The sequence below is a fragment of the Elgaria multicarinata genome, chromosome 9 (assembly GCF_023053635.1).
Source record: "Elgaria multicarinata webbii isolate HBS135686 ecotype San Diego chromosome 9, rElgMul1.1.pri, whole genome shotgun sequence".
Classification (NCBI taxonomy): Eukaryota; Metazoa; Chordata; class Lepidosauria; order Squamata; family Anguidae; genus Elgaria; species Elgaria multicarinata.
The window spans coordinates 84,861,457-84,882,321 of NC_086179.1; the positions used below are offsets into that span (position 1 = coordinate 84,861,457).

The 20,865-nt window shown below is 38.7% G+C and overlaps 1 protein-coding gene across 4 annotated transcripts in view; it reads right to left on the reverse strand.

The window, feature by feature from the left end:
* Nucleotides 1-20,865, reverse strand: part of PPFIBP1 (PPFIA binding protein 1) — a 133,344-nt gene that overhangs the window by 22,419 nt on the left and 90,060 nt on the right. For 3 of the 4 annotated variants that reach the window (XM_063134244.1, XM_063134245.1, XM_063134246.1), the window contains exons 10-19: nucleotides 19,393-19,425; nucleotides 17,402-17,463; nucleotides 15,837-15,921; nucleotides 13,321-13,478; nucleotides 11,340-11,470; nucleotides 9,812-9,865; nucleotides 9,604-9,654; nucleotides 4,771-4,828; nucleotides 4,042-4,071; nucleotides 2,521-2,677 (exon numbers count right to left, since the gene is read on the reverse strand). In XM_063134244.1, coding sequence (XP_062990314.1) covers nucleotides 2,521-2,677; nucleotides 4,042-4,071; nucleotides 4,771-4,828; nucleotides 9,604-9,654; nucleotides 9,812-9,865; nucleotides 11,340-11,470; nucleotides 13,321-13,478; nucleotides 15,837-15,921; nucleotides 17,402-17,463; nucleotides 19,393-19,425 — 819 coding nt within the window. The remainder of the gene's footprint in view (nucleotides 1-2,520; nucleotides 2,678-4,041; nucleotides 4,072-4,770; nucleotides 4,829-9,603; nucleotides 9,655-9,811; nucleotides 9,866-11,339; nucleotides 11,471-13,320; nucleotides 13,479-15,836; nucleotides 15,922-17,401; nucleotides 17,464-19,392; nucleotides 19,426-20,865) is intronic. The other variant, XM_063134247.1, reaches the window with a different exon arrangement.

Below are 20,865 nucleotides of genomic sequence, written 5' to 3' on the forward strand. Positions count from 1 at the left end.
GGCACAAGGTTATCTCTCTCACTCCTCTAATTCTTATACTCCGGTCCTAAATATTCTGCTTGGAAGTATGTTTCACTGATATTTCCCCAGAGTCTGCTCATTTATTACACTGTATGGAGAGCTCAGTCCACAACCCTCCCCATGTGAAGAAAGTAACAAATGAAATGGGCTGTACTGTGGAACTGGATTGCTGAATATTGGAACGTGGGACTTACTCTTATTTAAATTAATTAAGACATGGAGAAATAGGTTGAGGGCATAAAAGATAGCACCTTCTCAAGAGTCTGATGCCTGAAGCATCTGGTTCACATGGCTTCATGCCAGGGTTGGCCATAGGCCAAATTGTGTTGTGTTCATATCACACATAGGCACAGATATTGCAATTCTTGGTCTCTTGTGTTTGTATCTGGAATTCCACAAACTGTTTCTATGATATTTCTTGTTAGTATATGTTATAATGATGAAACAATGCAGCAGGCTTTTAGTACTATCTATGAAAATGAAAATAAGTGAAATGAAATGCAAAAAGATGGATGAGCATTCTAGTACAGGGGTCTTTGCCGCAGTGCCCTGCATGGCCATGGCTCAGCATGAGCGGTTCTGGCAACATGGCACATATAACGCATGCAGGTCTACTATACCTAAGGTGGGTGCACTTGCACTTCGACTGCGATCTTCAGGCATCCAAATAACGCACACAACCACAGGCAGCACAAGGGGGAGGAACGGATCCAGGACAACAAGATAAGACATATCAAAACTTAACAGTGGCAAGACAAGGGGAGAACAGTACCCCAAAAAAGGTTCATGCAAAACACACATAGCTAACATACAAATGGGTCATATTAGAATGATCAATGATTCATTTGCTCACACCAAACATTTATGTTTTTAGATCTGCATGAAGGAACAACATACAATTACTTTTGTACTGCTTAGTATTTATATATTACTTTAGAGTGCATTCAGAATGCTTTCATTATCTCAGTAATACGAACACCAGCCCTGTAAGGCAGGCCAGTATTATGACCCTTTATTGCAGACGGAGACAACAGAATCCATTTTTGTCTCCCTTAGATCCAGAATCTATTCCGCTTCCAAGTCCTATTTCCTACTATTTAAGTATTTTTCTTGTGGGTTACTACATATCATAATCTCATCTTATCCTCAGAATTCTCATGAAAGGAACTAGGACCAAGCTTGTAAATAGCCACTTGTGACACCTCATCCTTAAGAACCCTGCAGGTATTTTAATTACGTTCATAGCTATTTTAATTTATATTTATGCATAGATGAGGAATTAAATATGAATTATGTACGTAAGCAAAAATTATAAACAATGTCATAGTTGACAAAATGGAGTATATTATGTATACACTGAGTTGTAGAACTCTTTATTTATTTTATTATTTATTAATTAATTACATTTCTATACTGCCCAATAGCCAGAGCAGCAAGATTCTGAAGGCACCAACAGACTATAATAACATTCCTTCTGCAAGCAAGTTAGGAGATTGTTATTTTGCTTTCATGGAATTGTGTAAAGATATTATTGGCTGTGTTCACACATGACATGAAGCCAAGATTTGCTTTTCACAGAGATGTTGTGAAGGAAATAGCTGGAAATGTCCTTTCCTATATCTGTAAACAACACTGCTAAGTTTGCCCTGACTTCATCATTCCTTTCTGTCACCACAATATTCAGAGACTCATTAAATGGATAGTAACATAGAAATATGTATTGTTGCCTGCCTCTCATGCAGTTAAAATCCCCACAAAACTTGAGGCTGTGGGTAAAAATTGATCCAATACAGAAGACCCGTTCCTTCTATTGCACCACTTTCCTACAGTAGAAGCAGGGTATGAAGAACCACTTCCAACTCTGTAATGGAAAGGGCAGAGTGGGCCATGGAGACTGTGCCCTTGCTAACCCACTGTGATTAACTCTCTCACACACACACCAAAATAAAGATCCTGTATTTCAAATACAGAGAACCTTTTGTTTCCTCTCATCACCCTGTGTAACTTGAGTCTACCAGAATATGGTCTGATTACTAAACCACGGTTGGAGTGGAAGAGAAGAAATTAGAAGAGGGAGCAAGGCTCCTAACTCGGGCTTTTAGGACCCTCAATGTGTACAGTTTTTGTAAAAGTAAAGATGGGGCTGACTTTCAGGCCTGTGCGGTACCACCAGACTGCACCTAAAACATGATCTATGAGGCCACACATCACATAACAGATTTTATTTGAATCATGCACCAGATATTGTGTTTGAAATTAACATTCAGAATCCCATGAGGAGAACAATAGAACGGATACACCACTTTATTTACCCCAGTAAATAAAGCAATTAAAGTTTTGTCCGCTATTCATGAAAGCTTTTGTTGTTTAGGCAATGTCTGCTTCTTCTTGATATTTTTTTTAATGAAAACAACAAGCTCTACAGTAGAGAACACCTTTCCTTATTGCCTATTAGCATGGACAGTGGAAAAACCAGACCCCAGCCTTTACTGAACCTACCCAAGTTAGGTGCGCTTGCTGTCCTTTTGTTACTTTTGATCTTGAAAAAGCCTCGCCCAAATGAAGACCGGGCTTTACGGGTCCCAAAGGCATCTTCCTCACCCGGAGATTTAGGAGGGAGGGTTCCATATTTGCTGCCCTCCATGGGTGCTTTGCTCTGATTGGTTAGGAAAAGAAACATTCAACACCTGTATTGCAAGATCATTATACTGAAGTATAGCATGCTCAGAAAGATATGTGGGAAATAAAAATAGCATGTTCGCAACTAATTAAAAGAGAGGACGCCGTACACTGAACTCAAAAAGCAATTGAAGAAGTGGTATCTTCTGCTCAAACTATTCTGAAGAGCTTTAAACGGGAAATTCCATTATAAAAATTATACCCCAGAGAACGTACGGCTCTAGAAAAATCTAGTAAATAAAAAGCCTTCCCAGGAGGCTTGATAATAAGGGTGGTATTTCCTCCCCAAATGTATGTTCTGAAAGCGTCAAGTAAAACTCCAAAAAATGAAAAAGGCACTAAATAATGTGGAGTTTTAGCATGTGTTTTTTAACCAGCATATCAGCACAATGGGTGACCAGGAATATACCAGGAATATACAATACTCTGCTACTATTAGAGTCTGTGGGCGGGTTCAAATGATTACAGAGGGGAAATTAGCCATGGTGGCTTTTCAGGGTAGTTTGTAAACCACTCCAGCCACACATCATTACCGGGTTCAGATGTCATAACAACCTGTGCCTGGCAAGTGTAATTATGCTAACTGGGGTGGGGGGCATAACTGGTATGCACAGGGGGAGGGTCCCCATGGCTTATTTCCACCACCCCCCATGGTTGTGTGAAACAGGTCAATGGCTGTGTTCAGACAACTGTTTAAGGCTTCCTAAACCATGGTTTAAACGATGGCCAAGCATCCCCTCCTCTCTCCATAGCACACTGACTTGAACATGAAGCTCCTGGCTTGTACTAAGAGTTCCCAATTACATCTGAAAAGGGGAATTCTAGTTTATTAGGTCAACAGACCAGGAAAATAAGCCAGGATGTAATCTATGGCACAGCCACGTTTCATAGGTTTCATTGAGACACAGGTGCACTCACAACTTCTTCACTAACAAACAGCACTGAAACACATTATTTCTAAAGAAGGGAAATAAATTAATTTGGTTTGCATTTCAATATTGACTCACCAAATTCACACTTCTTAAATTAATACGTGAACCGGAATGCAATTATGCTTTATGGACTACTTCAAATTTTGGAATGCAGTTCTCCATTTTTTTTAAAAAAAAATGCATAGATTGACATGTAAAAAGGCATACATTAGGAGAATTTGCTTGCAAAAAAATGTGTATATTGGGGAAAGTCTTTTACAAAAAATACCCACAAACGTTCATGCAGACAAAAATGTGTATGAAGTTTTGCGAGGGTTTTTTAAAAATCCAGAAACAGGACAGACCTGTGCTTGAAAAAATGTAAATCTTATAGAAAGCAAAAGAGACAGATTCACCCATCCCAAGTTACCTCCTCTTGCTTCTGTCCCGACTCTTTATCCTGTTTGGGAAGAATTGGAAGCACTTCAGGTAAGTGGGTGTTTTATTCAGAATATATCCAGATAATTTTAACTAAGACATCTATGACAAATTCAGTAAAATATCCAGACTTGCATACAGAGTAATCTATACTAGCACTTTCTAGAGCTTGCAGACAAAAGTATTTGAGAAAGCCATTTTATACCGCTTGATTAGAGCACCCGCCATAAGGATTTACTCAACATATGGATACTGATATATTTATTTATTTTATTTATTTATTACATTTATATCCTGCCTTTTTTCCTCCAAGGAACCTAAGGCAGCTTACATAATCCTCCTCCTCTCCATGTTATCCGCACAACAACAACCCTGTGAGGTAGGTTGGGCTGAGAGTCTGTGACTGGCCCAAAGTCACCCAGTGAGCTTCCATGGCCAAGTGGGGACTAGAACCCGGATCTCCCAACTCCCAGTCCAACACCTTAGCCACTACACCACACTGACTAAACTATATGAAGGAGTACCTTCACCCACATGTGCATCCCTCCCCATAATTTGTGATCAGACAAATGAGGCTGTTTCACATGCAGGTCATTGCTTGTTATATTGCAACCATGAAATGGTCACCATGCATGTGGGAACTTAACCTCAAGGAATGTAGTTGGGGTGGAGGAGAGAACAATATGAGAAACAGTTAACACAAAAAAACAGCACAACCCACATCAGATGCTTCTTTCTTCAAGTTTCCCAAGCTGCTGGATTTTTGCAGAGCTGAAGTTCTGGAAACAAGAACATTTTAAAAAAATGCAAATGAACCTTGTGTTGCAAACATATTACTTGAATTAAAATAGACGTTAAAATGAGGTTCAACATTATTAGTCAGATGAAGGGAAAATAAATAATGGCCTGGTTAGCTTAACCATGTTCAGCTGTGGTTAACGCTAACCACATGCAGAATGCTTGCAGACAACACTTTTAACCCTTTTGTGGTTGTTTTCCTTAGTGAGCCTAACCACAATGTAGTTAACGGGGCAGATGGTCAGGGAAAACGCATGTCAGACAACACCATAAACCATGGTTAAGCATTCCGTTGCATTGTTTAGCGTATTGTCTGAACGGGGTCATTGAATTAAAACAAAATTTGATATTTCCCCCCCCCCTAAACTATAGAGAAACACAGGAACAATAATTCGACATTACTAGGGAAATAAAGGGGGTTTCACTCCACACACACTCACACACTCCCCTGGAAACCCATCGCCTCTCTGGATATATATATATATATATATATATATATATATATATATATATATATATCCATTTGTATTCCAAAACGGGAAGTAAGCCTGGCTGGGGAATGCATTTGAAGGGGAGAATGGTCAGCCATACGTAAGGGTTAAAGGATCCCCTTTTCAAGTTTGCACATGTGTGTGCATACACACACACACACACACACACACACACAGAGCAAACATCATTTTGACAACAACGTGTTTATGAGATAGTGGCTGCATTCACAGAAAATATAAAGCAGAATTCTTCAGATTGTAGTTTACTGGTAACAACTAGCAACCATGCGTGCTGATCAATAGCTCCTTCCTGGCTCCTCCTGCTAGCAGAATAACTAAACGAATCAGGAACTTACCAGGGCAGAAAAGTTTAGATCAGCCGTCTCCAACCTGATGCTCTCTAGACATTTTGGACTTTTATACTCCCATCAGCCCCAGTCAGCATGGGCAATGGCCAGGAATGCTGGGGATCGTAGTTCAAAATATCAGGTTGCACAAAGCTGGCTTAGAGTTACATCCAAACTTGGACTCCTGGCTTCTGTCTCCTCTTAACAAGCCAGCATTTGAAGCCAGGATTGTAGCTGGCTTACAGAACATGGCTTGTGAGAGGAGACGCAAGACGGGGTCAGGGTTTGGACACAACACTAAGCTTTTTCACCTTATTAGGTTACTGGTTCATTTAACTGCTCCTCTGGACAGCAGGAGCCAAGTGGGAATGACTAGGCACTGTATATCAGCATGCTTGTTCCTGAACAATAAGCTAGGATTCTCAAGAGTTTTGTTAGGGTTTTGTTCTAATGTGTAATCTTCTACCCCAATATCGATCTATCCTACATGACTGTTGTAAGATTTTGCTCTGACTTTTATACTGCCTGTTTGGTGCATTCTCTTCCCCTCCTTATTGTTTTATTATGATTTTATTAGAATGTAAGCCTATGCGGCAGGGTCTTGCTATTTATTGTTTTACTCTGTACAGCACCATGTACTTTGATGGTGCTATATAAATAAATAATAATAATAATAATAAGAATAAGAATTATGGATAGAATTACGCAAAGTGCTTTGAACATTCTGAAGTGCCATGTAAATTATTATTATTATTATTATTATTATTATTATTATTATCATCAAGTTGACAATGCAGATAATCTTGGAAGTGAACATTAACTCCGAAATTCTGTCCTTCTTCAAATTTTCAAACTATATGCTTGCAATTACACATCCAAAACTTGCATGCAATTTCCTAGTGTTTAAACTGAGTTTATGCAATAACAGCAGCTCTTCAGCATTTCAAACATGCAGCAAAAAAAGGCATGCTCTCTTGTTTTGCATTTAATTCCAGACTAAATTTTAAAACTTGCTGCTTAAAAAGCCAAATAGTCATCCAAAAAGAAAACTACTGCTGCATTGATTACGAGGGAGAGGAAGATAACTACTTCAGAACTGCAATCAAAGTATAATGCACATGCTTAAAAGGTATTTTAAAAAGGATACATTGGCTAATATAAATGCTTTTGGCTGCACTTTTGTCCAGTGCTGCATTTGTATACATTCTGAGTAATTTAGACTGCAATTCTATACATATGTATGTGGGAGCAAGTCACACTGAACATAGTGGAAATTACTTCTGAGTAAATATGAACAGGATTGCAGTGTTCATTGTATCTAGTGTGCTTAAACACTACCTAACACAGGAAGTTTGCTGTAGAACACAAAAGTTGTTGGAAATTTTTTTTTTAGCCAACCCAAAGTATTTCATATTCCATGTATTCTTCAGTTAAGAGTTGTCCTGTGATATTTCATCTCCACCCACCCCAAATTCTTAAAATATTGCATGCAAGTTACTAAGCTTATTGGTGGAGGAGTGTTCTGGTTTACCCCTATTAAAATGAAAGGGGAAGTGAAACTATAAATTCCTGTTAGTTAGGGTCAATTCTGTCCCCACCACCTTCTCAAAATATGTGTAGGAAAATAAATTTGCATTCTGTACAGGTACGATAAATTTCATCTTTGCTCTTAAAATGAACGTAAGAATATAAGAAGTGCCATGCTGGATCAGACAAGAGTCCATCTAGTCCAGCACTCTGTTTGCACAGTAGCCAACCAGCCATCGGCCAGGGATGAACAAGCAGGACATGGTGCAACAGCACCCTGCCACCCATGTTGCTTATTGCCTCGAATACTGGAGATAGTACTCAACCATCAGGACTAGTAGCCCTTGATAGCCTTTGCCTCCAGGAATTTATCCAACCCCCTTTTAAAGCCATCCAGATTGGTGGCCATCACTACATCTTGTGGTAGTGAGTTCCATCATTTAACTATGCGCTGTGTGAAGTAGTACTTCCTTTTATTTGTCCTGGATCTCCCACCAATCAGCTTCATGGGATGACCCTGGGTTCTAGTATTTTGAGAGAGGGAGAAAAATGTCTCCCTGTCCACATTCTCCATATCATGCATAATTTTGTACACCTCTATCATGTCTCCCCTTAGCCTCCTCTTTTCCAAGCTAAACAATCCCAGTTGATTGGGATATATAAAATGGTATAACAACAATGAAGTAGATTTTCTTCTGTTTGGTATATAAAAAAAAAACCTGCATTGCAAAGAACTCTCATTGGATACCAGGGGTAAATTTTATCCTAGGGAGTCAATCCAGCTCCAAGTTGACTTCTTTATCTTCCTTGACACAGGAATTAATACACCCATATGCAAACTTGCAAGACTGATTTCTAATTTGCAATGTTATTGGCTGGGGGAGGTGAGAACGTGACTCCATCCATTGTTTACCATGAGCCCAGTATTTCACTTGGGCCTCTCCTGGTTTCTGTTTTGTTCTCTTCTTCTTTTCTCCTCCAGGACTTCCTGATACCCCATTGAGATTGCCTAATTGTTGGGTTGTATCTTTTCCCCAGTCACATGTCACAGGTTTGTCTGTCTCTAACATAATTAACGGCTCTGTACATGATTTTTTTTAATTTTTGTGTACTAGACTACGTTTTCTGAATGCAATACTAATAAAATCTATTTTTTAATGTTAAACTGGAGTCATTTTGGAATCAAATCTTAATTTTATTTCCAGCTAGGACTTTAAAGGGGTCCTTTGGATCCCCATATCAAATGAATAGTGGTGTGTGTGTGTGTGTGTGTGTGTGTGTGGTATTTATTTAACAGCAGAATTGGATTACTGCTGTAGGGGTGAGTCATATTTTTTTCAGGGAGAAGGGGCCATGGCATGAAGCAAAAATACACTAGCTGTATTCAGACCACATGATTTGCATGAACCAAAGCACCAAACATACAGGCCAACCAAGGTTCAAAGCTGCTGGTCTGCTTTTGGTTTCCATCTGCTCAGCACTCCAGGAGCAGCAGCCTTTAGAGAAGAAGCAAGCGCTGTAGCTGTGGTTGGTAAATTCAAACATCACATCAAACCAGAGGTAAGTTTCTTTAACCACGGTTTGGTGTTATGCCTGAATTTAGCTTCCAGTTAATGGAATGTTATATTATTCTGGGCTGGTTCAGATGATACCTGAAGAGTCTCTCTGGCCCATCGCTTAGAGGAGAAAGTGAGCATGTTGGTTTATTTGGGAATGCAATCTCTGCATGAGGACCTATGTGTATAAACCTGAGTCCCGTGGTCAATTCCCAAATCCGGGGAATCATCCATGGAACTGAGACCCACATACACCGGACATAATGCTGACATTGCATCCCTGTGAATGAGTAGGATAAGCAAGCATGCTCACACACCCCTCCACACAGTGAGCTAGAGCAACCCTTTCAGTATCATCCAAACCATCTCTCTCCCTTGCATCTCTCCAGAGCTGCAACGCCTATGCTGTAGAAACTGAGGACCATTTAGCAAGCATTAAGATTCTCCAGAGCAAGGCATTATGACTTCAGCCTCTGCATCTTCCTCCATAATGTGTTCTCCAAATACAACTGAAGCGCACTTAGTAACCACAAACTGCCAGTAAGTAGAACCCATTGTTCAGTGCAATATTCCTTCTCATGCTCTCATTTCTATTCCTATTGAGAGTACAAGAAGAATATTATACTAAAATATTCACTGCAGAGAAACCACTGTGTTAGAAATTCTGTTATAACAATGTACACTTCAATTCAGCAAGGCATTTCATGACTTCATTAACTTAAGCATGGGCAGTACTGATTAATAATTTAGGCCTACTAGAACTCTACTAAGCCAGCCAGTCTCCCCCTTTGACTTAGCACAAAAGGCAGCCACAAAACATTTGGGAATATATTACAAAATTCTGTAAATCCCTGGTGCTATATAACTTGCTTGAAGACGTTTCATGCTGCAACAGAAAGGAAAAGCTAGGCTAGAATAATACAAAAAGCATTAAGGAAGAAGGGAACGCAGTGAGAGCATGACACAATGTATCGTGGAAAAGCCTTCAATAGTTTTACATTTTTAAAAGATGTCTAAATTTAGCTGTATTATACGGTACTTACAACTTCGTATCACTTAGCTGTGCTTCAATGGAAGCCACCGGTGCGTGTTTTTCACTGTAAAAAGCAACAATATAGAGCATGTCAGCAGGGATTATGAGGGAAGCAAAGAGAACTTCAATGAGTTTAGCAAAACTTCTTGGAGAAGGGTCCATACATCTCTAAGATGCCAGCAAGTTTTGTCTACATAAAAAACTAATCAGAATTTTTGAGAGCCTTGCTCAAGTGAAACATTTGTAGGAATGCTCTCCTTGCCACATCTACATTTTAAAATTCATGTTTTAAAGCATGCAGTGACTCAGCAGATTTAAGAACGGCTCCATCTACTAGTCCAGTTTCCTGTTGCTAGAATGCATAATTTTGTAACCCTCTATTATAGTTTGCCCTTATTCACTTTTTCCCTTAGACTAAAAAGCCCAAAACTCTTCAGCCTTTCATTGTAGGGAAGTGCTGTAACCATTCTGATTGCATATTTCCAGCTCATTTTTGAGATGAGGCTACCCGGACTGTACAGTATCCCAAAAGTGACTGCATCACTGCTTTGCATAAAAACTTCACAATAATGGCCATTTTATTTTCAAGCCCTTTCCTAGTAATTCTTGAGATGAAATTTGCTTTCTCTGCTGCAGTACAGATGAGCTGGTATTTGCACTGAGCTATCCACTACAAACCCAAAATCTTAAAGGAAATACCACCGTAGTCAGAATATCTGTTAAATTGGGAAGGGCAGTTGCTCTACTGTTGATCATTTAACTATTACTTATCCATACAATCCGCCCTGCACACTCAGGGCCTCTGGGAAGAATTTCCTTCAGCCAGCCAAAATTAGGCTGACAGGTATTACCCAGAGTACCTTCTCTTCTGCTGCTCCCAGACTCTGGAATGGCCTGCCAGAGGAGATTCGTCAACTTAACTGTCTTTTAGCATTTAAGAAAGCTATAAAGACTAATCTCTTCCAGCAGGCCTATTCAGTGGAATTTTAGGATGCTTTTAGGATGTTTTTAACAATGTATGCTGTGTTTTTAATCAGTATTTTATGTATTTTATACTTTTGTTCCCCGCCTCAATCAAAATTGAGAGGTGGGCGGGTAAGAAATAAATTTGTTGTTGTTCTTGTTGTTGTTGTTATTATTATTATTATTACTACTACCTTGAGCTTCATTTGTCATTTTGAATCCATTGACCAAATTAGGAAATATGACTCTAGAGTATTTTACAGTCTTGCTTGCATTTCCCCCATCCTGAATAATTTGGCATCATCAGCAACTACTCATTCCTTCCTTTCCTTTTTCTGCATCGGCCTCAGTTCGTTTTGCTACCTCATCTTGCTGCACTGAAAGTGACACCAGAGGCAAGAAATTTTCCCATTTGACATGTACAAGTCCCAACAGCTCCGTATTTTGCAAACATATCACACTATGACCAAAGCCTGTTGCTCTTAATTTGTTGTATCAAATAGTCAATAATCCCTCATGTCATTATCCAGTATATTTTTATCTCCCGAGATGTCTTTTGTGTCAAGGATCCATACCTGACTTCACTTGCAATTTCCACCTTTGACTGAGCATTTACTTTATCAGTAGATTCTTCTGAACGTCTGCATGATGGTGAAAAAGAGGGGATGGAAACTTGCAAGACACTAGTATGGATCTGTAGTGAATTCTACAAGAAAGAAAAAAAAGATATCCCCTTTCCCTTTAGAAGACACACATTTGTTAGCTGAACACATGAGGACAAACACTGAGGGCTCAACAGCATGAAGCATAGTGCGTTCCTAGTTGTATCATGTAATTTTAATTAGATAATTAAAATTTTGATTGTAAATGCGTAAGCCTGAGAATCTGAAGATCTGGGTTCTCACAACCGCAAAAACATGTATTTATGGGTTTTAAAAAGCAACTAAAATATCCAACAGCAAAGTTAAATACATTGCAATAGTATAGTCAGAGGCGAGGATCCAATGAGCTACATTAAGCCAGCCAAAATCTCCAGGGAGGTTGATAAATTTCCCACTACTTCTGAATACCCTGATGTCACTTTTAAAACACCCCTCAGTTTCAAAAAAATAGCATTCCATGTAATATAAGGTGCTATTGTTGGAGAAGCCCAACGTCTCTTCTTTCTTTCTTTTTTAAATTAATGTGAGCCACTTTGGGGACCCTTTTTAGAGCCAAAAAGTAGCCCATAAATAATTTTGGAAAATAGAAATCCCCCTAGGCACACAGCACACAACATATGGTTCTTTGGATCCTAGTCAAGATAGGTAATAACAGACTGAGATATGTCAAGTAGGGCAGGCACATGATTAAAGAAATCTTAACTAATCAGCATATGATTTTTTAAAAAATCACTCTGAGGAAAAAGCACGCTCTTTCTTTTAGGTGTTGCATGCATAGATTCCAACAGTCACTACCTTAGAAGAGGTCTTCTTTCTATAAGAAAGAGAAGGGATGATACCTTTTCTAAGATAGTACCAGCTGTTTCACCAATTTCTAATAACTACTTGTATTTAAATTAGCAAATGGAAAGAGGTCTGCTGCATGATCAGCCACGGCATTTTCAACCAATTAATTTTATTAAACTACTAAATATTGGTTGATAACATCTAAACTGGCCCATCTAGCCCAATCTGATGCCTGTTTTCAATGGGGCTCACTCCATTGCATAGTGTCATGTGCATAAGAGTGCAGCCTTAGCCTTGTAATACTTTCAGAATGCCAATCATAGTTTTCCAAGCCAATACAGGGCTACAGGATCACGTGCTTTTCTGCCCAGGACCCGACCCCACCTCTACTCAAATTTCCTTCCCAAGTTTCTTGATCATGGTTAGGAGATTGGGATGGGGGTGGGAAGGTGAGACAGAGAGCATATGAGCACAAAAGGAAAGGGTGAATTAGGATGACTGGTTGGTCCACAGCCCATCCTCAATTGCTAATAACCACGGTTAGTGTTTGGGGAATGTTATATCGTATCTGGCAATAAATCTAGCAATGGGTTATATCTAATGATGTCATTCTACTGACAGAAGCAGCTCCGTTAGTAAAAGCAGGAGGGGGCAATTTCCCCCTTCCCGCCTGTACATCCTCAAAATCTGCTCTGGAGGGTTGGGAAAACCTCAGAGCAGATTTTTGGGTAGTGGAGAGGGTGGCAGGAGAGAGGGAGACAATCCCATCGCACTAGCAGATGCCCTCCAGCAGGAACTTTTGGTTTAACCCAAAACAAATAATTCAGTCCACAGTGGCCTGCTTTAGAGAAGGGAATGCATTAACCATTTTGTGGTTAAGCAGCATGGTTTAGCGTGTTGTCTGAACCAGGCCATTGTATTATTTATCTCGTTCATCTCAAATCATAAAAGCTAGAAAAAGCTCTATATCCACGAAAGCAACGACTACATGTCAAACCTAACATTTACTCCTTTTACAAGTAACGAAACTTAATTTCTACCAACACAGGTGAGATACAAATTAAGTTTACAAGGAAGTATATGGGGAAGGGGAACATTAAAGAATTACCTCTTCAGGAGTTGTTGTTCTAAACTCTTCCTGGTTTGGAGAGCCTGTAAGTGGTGTAGGAGATGGACTTTGCTCAGATTCATTTAGATTCTGTGCATCTGACAAGGCTACTGAAACAGATCCTGAATCTGCAGACTCCTCGCATTCATCATCCTTGCCTAATAACAGAGGAAGGTAAAATGGTTGACTTTTTTAATCTTCTTCATGAATATTGTCACTCTGGCTGTGCAATACTGTGACTGACTTGCTCCTATTCACAGAGAAAAACAGGCTGGTTTTTTTAATCCTTTCTAGTTTAAACAACCTGATTTTGCAATTGAGTTAACAAAACCAATTTCTGAACATGCAGCCAAATTCAATTCCAAGGGATACATGAAGTATTGTTTTCCCCCTTTGAAAATACATATGCACTTGTTTAATGCACAATGGCTGTAATCCTAACAGCACAATCCTGTAGAGTCTCTTCTTTCATAGGTAAAGTCTTTGCCGTTCCCAAGAGTGTACCTGACAGAACAAGAGCAATAGTGGACCCCAATCTAAATGTCTGGGAAGGAATTGCTAGAAGCTTCCACTATAAACACACTGTTGAGTAAATTCAATACAAGCAGATACACAAACAGATGCAAACACATGCACAAAGTGGTAGAAGAAAGAAAGAAAAAGAGAAGTATAGAGAATATCATACTACAGTACAGAGCAGAACATGAGGAAATAACCAGCATACAGACAAATTATAAAAGACAAATTATATATGTACAACTTTAATGTAAAATTTCTATTACAAAGCCATGACTGTCCCTCCAAAGGGTTACCATTTTTACTATTTACAAACACCTCTTAAACCATTCTATGGGAGGCGAATAAGGCTGAAGCCTATGAGTCCCAATATTGGGGGAAAGGTGGGATACAAAATAATAATAATAATAATAATAACAACAACAACAACAACAACAACAACCACAATAATATCCTTTGAAGTTTGCAATGATTTGCAGCACTCCTTTTAAAGTTGTACATATATAATTTTGCATTTGGATACAATCACAAGTTACTTTTATCTGTCAGATTTTAGGGGGGTGTTTCTATTTGCAAATATACAAATAACAATAACAATTAAAAATGGTGGAGCCACAAAGGGGAGAGAGAAAGAAATAAAGAATCATAAAACTTAGCCATATTAAATAATCATTCACATCACATTTCATGTGCGAGCATTTGAGGTCTGAGAATCCTTTGGGCAAGGTACAATTTAAACCTTAAAATCCCCGTTTGAACTTCTTAGCTAAAGCGTTTGTGTGAATGCCCGGTGTGGTTTGGCTTCGTCATCATTCTCCATTTGAACCATCCTCATTGCGGCAAATACTAACTCAATACTGGAAGCAGTAATTAAGGGGAAATGGAGAGTGAGAATCAATTACTAAAACAGAGTTTGAATAAGAAAAATACTTGCAGCCAGCCCATTTCAATTACACACAAATCAATTGCATCTCATTCTCCTGCTTCATTGCCAAATTAGTTCGTTAATCCCACTGTGCCAATCAGCATTACTATTTGTCACACAGACTTTACAAACTTGATGGATTTCTCCAATTGTAATCAATAACAGACTGCTCTTTTGTCTACAAGTGGTTATGACTAGGAAGAGCATCTAAATCTAAAGAACACTTAAAGAACTTTTAAGTTCCACTTTATTTAAAAGGGAAAGAGACTGGGACATGTTCTTGGTTCTCCCATTGATTTGAATAGAACTTACAAGTGCTTAATTTTCACTGGAATGTGCCCCCAGTGTTAAAAACTCAGTCCCAAAGCATGAATCAGCCCTAACAGCACACAGAAGAGCCTATGGCAATAATACTGTTTGCATGGTCCATTCTGTTGCAAACAGGCGACAAAAGCATCCTTGGTTATGAAGAACTAGCAAAAAAGCCCGTCATACAACAGGTGTAGAGGAGCAGTCTGGTGAGGAGGTTAGTGGGTTTCGGCTCCTCTGCTAGGCCAGAAGCTCCTGGCAGTTATCTTTCTTTGGAATTTGGAACTTCCATAGAAGGCCCTGTGAGCTCAGAATTTTTAAACATGCAAATAGGAGAGAATGCAGAGGCAGTGGATTGGCCTGTAATTGCAAATAGGACAGAACATGCAAATGGCCTATAAGTGCAAATAGGAGAGAACATGCAAATAGGAGAGAAGGCAGAGGCAGTGGATTGGCCTACTGGTTGGCAATGTCATTGTGACATTACCAACCAGTAGGCCAATCCACTGCCTCTGTCTTCTCTCCTGTTTGCATAAGTGGCTTGGAGGAGGCCTCTGGGCTTTTATTTATATAGATACTTTTTCTTGTCACCAAGAAACCTAAAATGTGCAAACAAACCTAAAGCTCAAGCAGATTCGGGGGTATTTCCCAAGACTACTTGTCCAAGTAAACCCGAACAGAATAGTGTTACTCTGTTAACGTTAATGAACATATGGTATACCATGGCAGCTAGCCAAATGACCAGTGTTCAATTATAGCGCTGTACCTTTTTTGACTTGAGCCAGTATCACCATGTCCTGCACTTTTTTATACCGATTGAGAGACTGTCGAAGCTCTTCGATCTTCCGATCCTGAAAGAGAGAGAGGAGTGTTTAACCTTAATTACTTAAAACTGGTTTTTTGCTCTCCCACCTCCCTTCCCAGGGGCACCGAATAATGTGATGGTATTAAAATTATTTCAAGGCAATGTAGTTTTTGTTTATAAGCTCTAACATTAAATTGTGGGTTAAGAAAGGGTATTACTGAGCACTTCAGAAGCATAGGAAATAATTAAATTAACTGATACTTGTTCTATTATATTAAAGTCTTAACTTTGCCATTTTCATTTGATATTGGTCCTTTCCACTTGAACTTGATAATGAATGACAACAACTTATGTTCCTCTCTTATATTCTCATGTAGTGGCAACCCAGAGCATGGGCTGTTATTAAATCTCGGGTTGTCGTTATGTATGAACCCTGCACATTATAGTTTAACTATGGACTGTTAACCACGAGCAATCCTGGATGAGAACCCATGGTTTGTTGTTGTGCAAGGTTCTCGTGTAATGACAACTCACAATTCAACAACAACCCATATTCAACCCACACCCCGGGTTGTCGGTACATAAGAACCAGGTCAATGATTCATAGGAACATAGAAAGCTACCTTTAATTGACATGTTCACACATAATGAGATCCCATGGTTTATTTAAAGCATGATTTGTTGCCTTACCAAGTTTTGTCTAGCAGACGATCAAACAAACCATGGTTTGTTTTTTCAATCCCTGAGTTGTTTGTGTCCCTTTGTGGCACTGCAGTACTGGCATGTAAACAGGCTGAGTCTTTTGACTGGTATAGCCTGGTGAAACAATCCATGATTCTGGATTCACACGTAACGACAACCATGGTTTAAATAATCCACAGCTCACAACCCAACAACAAAACATGAGTTTTCTTTTTGGATTGTTCCTGGTTAACCATAGTTAATTAAACCATTGTTTGTTATAACTTGTGAACCAGGTCTCTGAGTCAGACCACTGGTCCATCTAACCCAGCATTGTTGACACTGACCTGACACACACAATGACAAATCATAGTTTAATTAACTATAGTTTGTTGAATCTTGGGTTCTTATGTGCAGAGTATGGGAAATCTATGGATTGTTAATCATGAACAAGCCACGAAGAGAACCCATGGTTTGACGCTGGGTTGTGAACTGTGAGTTGTTGTTATGCGGAAACCCAGAATCATAGGAGAGTTGCTTTGCCATGGTACAGAGAGATTGGGCAAGAGATAAACCATGGTACATTTGATCATCTGGCAGATAATCCTGAGTAGGGCAACGAAACATCACTTAAATACTATGGGTTAGTGTTATGTGCAAATCAGGCCACTGACTGGCAACATTTCAGGAAGGATTTTTTTCCCCTCCCAGGAAATGGCTGGGATTGATCCTGAGACCTCTACATGCCAAGCATATGCTCTATCACTAAGCTGTAGCCCCTCCTTCTTCCAAAAGGTGCAACTTCATAATGTCAACCAAGGTAGATCTAAAGAGCATTCTAGTACCTTTTCTTCATTTGCCGCCATTAGAGATTCCACAGCTTTCTTCATTTTCTGCACCTCAATATCTAAAACATAAAAACCACTGCAGCTTCAGTGCAAGTAGAAAGCTAAAAAGAACAATGCATCTGCCAACAGTATTGCTAAAGTTTAGCATCTACCGGAGGAAAAATACAAATCACTTCCTTTATGCATTTTAGAGCAATCTAAAAGTTAAACAAGAGTAAAACAAATCAAACATGGTTACTCTGGAGCAAGTTACAAGTGACATTTTGATAATGCCAGAAGAGCAATAATCATAATCATCTTTCACACACCTATAGTGCATTAGAGTGTTTAAAGTACTTCACAAACATTACAATACAACCTTTACAACACAACCTGTAAGATAGGTCAATATTAGTACTCCCATACTGCAAGTATAGACATTAGTTTGCCTAAGGCCACCCCACAATTTCATGGCAGACATGAAATCTGAACCAAGGATTTTCAGATTCTCAGCTCAGTCTCTTAGCACTACCATGGCTCTGTAAAATGCAATGCCAAGTCTGACCTATATCTATTTCTTGAATTATAAAATATTATAAACAGGCCTTCAGAGATTAAAATATTTATAACAGTATGCAACATAGCAATTCTTCACTGTGCCAGCAGCCACAAACAAATTCGACTACAAAGAAGTAGGCAATTGATGTTAAGGAATGGTAAAAGAAATGGATGGCATAGTGATGTTTAGCCATAACCAAGAATGGTTGAAGAAACAAAAGTATCATGATGGGATGGTGCATATGTTGTGATGAAAAGTCATGCTAAAATATGTAGTTACAATGCAATGTATACAAAAAGTTTAAACTTGAGATCAGTACAAACTGTGCTTCATCCTTTATCCTCATTTACAGTGAACATCCAATAACATTCAGAGTCATAAAGTAGAAAATATTAGAAATATAGCAAATTAAATCATTAAAATCGAGCAACATTTTCATATCTTACTAAAAATCAGCTTTTAGGGGGAAATGACAATAAAAATATGTGTCAACTGCAGTTCATTCGGGATTTATGTTGATTCTCTCCACAACATACAGGTGTCAGTGAAAGGAAACCTGTATGTAAATTTACTCTAAGGCCAGAGTCCTACTGTGGTTTTGTTCTGATGGAACACCAAAATATAACCAGGTATTACATGAACAACCTCTATGCTCCCTTCACCCTCTGACATCTCCCATGCCCTAATTTTGTTCCTCTTTACCAATTTAGTAGCAAGTCATAGACAGTAGTTACATCTAAAGCAGGCAAACTATCATTTGTCCACAAACCAGTATTCAAACTCAGTTCAAACCATGGTTTACAATACTGGTTTGTAGGTAGTCTATGGTTCGTGCAAAGCATACTTTGCATCTTTCGGATGTGGATGTGATCAGCAGTGAGAGAGGGTATCAGAGTATGCAAACACAGGTGTCATTCATGTAATGCCAAACCATAATTCTGCATTATGTCTGAACCAACCCAGGGAGTTATATCTGATTGAGCACAATGAAAATCAGTTGGCTTAATAGCATCCTCAATTTTGAGTTGAATACTGCACAAGTGTTTTTCTACTTAAGGGATGCAAAAAAAAAAATGGAAACTAGCAAATTAACCATAAGGAAAACCAATTATTCGAACAAATCTATATAGATATAGCTTATGTCAAAATCAGTCCTTCAAATTATATGAAAATAATGGTGTTTATTAGATGCTTAGAGCATTCCCAGGAAACTAAATTAAATTATCTGTAATCCAAAATTCAGTTTAATTGGGGGAAGTTTGTGTGAGGAATCAACAATTAAAATGTAGAATTTCACCTCACTCTTTTTATTTTGATTTCCATTGCAACCGAGGATGGAAGATGAAGCAGTTTAACAGCACTTTGTTAAAATAGTTTTAAGGTGATACATGCAAAAAGCTGTATTGGAAAACTATGTCAAGTGCTTGTGGAAGGACACTAAAAACCTTACTTTTGTCTTTGAGCTTCTTTTTACAATTTTCATCTGTGCAGGAAAACCCATTGGATTTGAAGTTAGATGAAGATTATAAGCATTAAAGCAAATTCAACATGAATGAAAATAAAACCATATGTTCAGACGAGATCGGGCGTGTTCAAGGTAGTATGGCCATAGGCTAAAACCATATGTTGTGTACATCTGTCTGTGACAAGTTTTATCCACCAGCCAGATAATACTGTAGACTGATTATCTGCATCACTTGCATGGGAGTCATGATCTTATAATATTAAAGGCCCTCTAAGTTTTTATCTTAGTGCAAGAAAGTCTTCATAGATTGGGGGGGGGGGAGAGAAATCAACACATTTTTACATTCATCCATTTTGATCTTGATAAGAGACAACTATTTATCACAATACTTATTGCTATCTTATTTTTTTATTATATTTGTAACCCACACTTCCTTTAGAAAGCTCAGATGGATTTACATTCCAGTGGCCTTCCATCTGTTTAATTATTAGGTCCATATTTCTTTAGCTGTTAGGAGGTGCTCCCTGGTTATTCAACTTTTTAAAAACACCTTAGCAAGGCCAAATCTCATTATTGAGCCTGATACTAACTTGGAAACACTGGCTATGCCTTTTGTGGTCCATACTTGGGAAGTATATTGCTCATCCAAGTAGAAGCCAGGATACACTATTAAACCCAAGATCTATCACAGGTACGCAACTTACAATTTATTTCCACAACCACTTTTCCAGAGATAATTCCCTTTTCTCTTCGATTTTTATTTAACTCTATCAAGAAATTTCATGACAGACTTTATTCCTGGTCACGTATCCAAAAGGATAACTGATTTCCTACAGCACACTATAATCATGTAAAGATATCCACACATAACTTAAAGTAGTCCTGTAAACTAATAAAATGCAGACCATGGAGAAAACAAATTTAAATATATGTTTTAATTGTTGTCATGTTGTATTGACATGTCATCCTACGAAAAGAAAAAGCTATATATTGTTGAAGTGGGATGAGCGGAATTTCCATGGAATTAAAATCTAACCAATCATAATCTCAAAAGTTTGATCACCTTAAGTCATGCAAAAGTCAACATTCTCTGGGCCTGTTCACTCAGAACTTTCTAGGACAAACTCTTGGGCATGCACACATACTTCTCGTCCTTATTTAAAGGAGAAAGTATTGCATGGACCAGCTGTGCTTTACCATATTTATTGGAGAGAGATATGATTACCCGATCTGCCTGTAGGGGGCAAAATCCAATTTTAAATCAGGTGGCACGGGAAATGCCATGTTAAAGCAGAAATGGTACAACCCAGTTCAGTTCATTAGTTTGTCTCTGCAGAGAAAGATGCATGCAAGCGAATCAAAGTTTCTTCCTAGAATGTAAGACTTGACCACGGTCCTAAGTGTCATGCACTCATCAACTGATGTCTATAGGCTTAATCAAGGCTTTGTCTAGAATAG